Source organism: Rattus norvegicus, chromosome 3, assembly GCF_036323735.1.
Source record: "Rattus norvegicus strain BN/NHsdMcwi chromosome 3, GRCr8, whole genome shotgun sequence".
Taxonomy (NCBI): Eukaryota; Metazoa; Chordata; class Mammalia; order Rodentia; family Muridae; genus Rattus; species Rattus norvegicus.
This window is the reverse complement of record NC_086021.1, coordinates 12053354-12055621: the sequence shown is the minus strand read 5'-3', so window position 1 is coordinate 12055621 and position 2268 is coordinate 12053354. Positions and strand designations below refer to the sequence as shown.

General features: G+C 46.4%; 1 protein-coding gene across 1 annotated transcript; it reads right to left on the bottom strand.

Moving 5' to 3' along the window:
- Positions 1–455: 455 nt before the first annotated feature.
- Positions 456–1718, bottom strand: Ssty1-ps6 (spermiogenesis specific transcript on the Y 1, pseudogene 6). The gene is made up of 2 exons (XM_063285176.1): positions 615–1718; positions 456–534 (listed from the first exon to the last, which is right to left on the bottom strand). Exon 1 carries the CDS (start codon positions 1003–1005, stop codon positions 616–618), a length of 390 nt encoding a protein of 129 aa, XP_063141246.1. The 5' UTR covers positions 1006–1718; the 3' UTR covers positions 456–534; position 615.
- Between the last annotated feature and the right edge of the window lie 550 nt (positions 1719–2268).

Here is a 2268-nt window from a genome sequence, read left to right as displayed (position 1 = left end):
CCCACATAATTAAAAATAATACATCTACAGATGAGAAACAGGTTTCATTAGGTTTCGTTAGTCAAACAATCCCCGACCTTCTCTGATTCTGAGTCTGCTTGGATCAGTTCATTGGGTTTCCCCTTGAGTTCCAAGACCAGCTCCCTGTTACCTGCCCCTCTTTCCCCAACAGTCTGTTTCTCCCTCAAGCTTTACCTCAGAGAGTCTATCTATGTCTGGCCCCTCTCCACTGCTTCCTAAACATCCATCTTTGTTCCCCCCGTGCCATCCCTACTCCTCTAAGCGTCATCTCCAGTTCTTTTCTCTCCCTAAAGACCAGACCAGCTCAGTCCTGTTTGTTTTAGTCTATGTGACATCAGACTTACTGTTCACAGCCTTGACCTTTCCGGCTACCTCTCCATGTTCCATCCACCACAGTCCGTCTCCTCCACCAAAGTGTTCACACACAACACGTCACATCGCACATTTTAATTTTTAGAGCAAAAACAAATTCCACTGGAAAAGATACTGGGGTTGTCAAAGGCCCTTTGGCACCTGAAACACAGAAAAGCAAACATTTTCCCCCCAATCCTATAAATTCCCCATCTATGTCCCCCACACTTTGTGAATTTCACCTTAACAGATCTTGTCCATCAGATTAAAGACATAGATGTGGATGTCGCCATCACACTTGATGAAGTACATGGAAGGCTTGGCTGGAACTTGGTAAATGACTTTGCCGATCTTTTTGGACCCGTCGCTTCTGGTGAACTGCACACATTGACCTGTTAAGATGTCGCTGTCAACGTCTGACTTCACCTCTGCTGGAGGAGTCTCTGGAATGATACGGAGGTTACCTTCTGTGTAATCATCCAGGAGCTGGTAGATGTATAGGACTGGATCTTTCTCGTAGGTGATGTAAAACCAGTCCTTCATGATCGGCACCTGGGCTAGGACCACCCCTCTCCAGTTGTCCTTAGAGCCATGTTTGCCCTCTAATTTATGCTCCACAGCTTGGGTATCCATGGCACTTGTGAGATGGGTGTCTTTCACTTGAGGAAACACTACTGGTGAGGCAATACCTTAAGCTTTAAAATCTTAAGCTGTGAAGGTCAAGTCCATAGACACAGTCAATTCCATCATACTTGACCAGATAGAGAGAGGGATTTGTTGGCAGTTGATCTAGAATGATGGCCTTCCATTGGGTGACAGGCTCATCACGTTCCTTCAATCCATGGGAAATTCTGCAGCCCACAATGTTCCCCAGGGCCTGGGAAGAAAGCCTCCTCCTCCTCTTCTTCTGGAAGGATGGTGTGCTCATCCTCCTCAGATACATCCTCTTCTTCAGGGCTGTAGACCTAGTGTGGTAGGCCACAGATCTCTTGGTCAACTCTCTTGTGGCTATCGTTCTGTAATCAGGCTTCATACTTGCGCATGGCCTGGGTTTGAAGAGCTCACCTGCTTAAACCAGACAAAATGCTGTTGCCTCTGTCATATGAGTGCATGCAAAATTAGTGGGGGTGGGGTGGGGAGGGCACTGGGCCAAGGCTCTTGTCTAAGAGAACTTTGGAGTAGGTGAGGAAGGCGATGGTAAACAGGTTGGAGCATCTGTATCTAATTCTGTCGTACTCAGAAGTTCGTAGGAGGGCTGGGCAATGGTGGAGCACACCTTTAATTCCAGCACTCAAGAGGCAGAGGGAGGCAGACCTCTGTGAGATCAAGTCCAGTCTGGTCTACAGAGTTAGTTCCAGGATAGCCAAAGCTACCCACAGAAAAACCCTGTCTCAAAAATCAAAATCAAAAGTTTAAAGGGAAATGAACAAATGGTTCTCTACAGCTAAGAATAACATATTCAGACACATTTCTTCATCTCGAGGCACTTTGCCTCTGCTGAGAACCTTTCCTTGAATGGCTACGTCAGTGTGGTTTTAAGTATCCCTGTCCCCACTTTAATCAAGCAGAACAGAGAAAAGATAGCAAAGGAGCCAGAAGGGTTGCCACACCCCTCTTCTACCCTCTAACTATGAGCTATGTGGCAACATCCACAAGTATCTGCCCAGAGACAAAGAAGACCAGTCCTCTGGCTTTCTGTATTGTGCATCCAGACTCAGCCCCAGGTTTATTCCGCGAAGCTGTTGCATCTTCGAGTGCAACAAGAGTCTTTTATCTAGGAAACAACAGCCATTTAGAAATAATATCTCCTGGGGTTGGGATTTAGCTCAGTGATAGAGCACTTGCCTAGCAACCACAAGTTCAGTCCTAGGCTCCGAAAAAAAAAACAAAAACAAA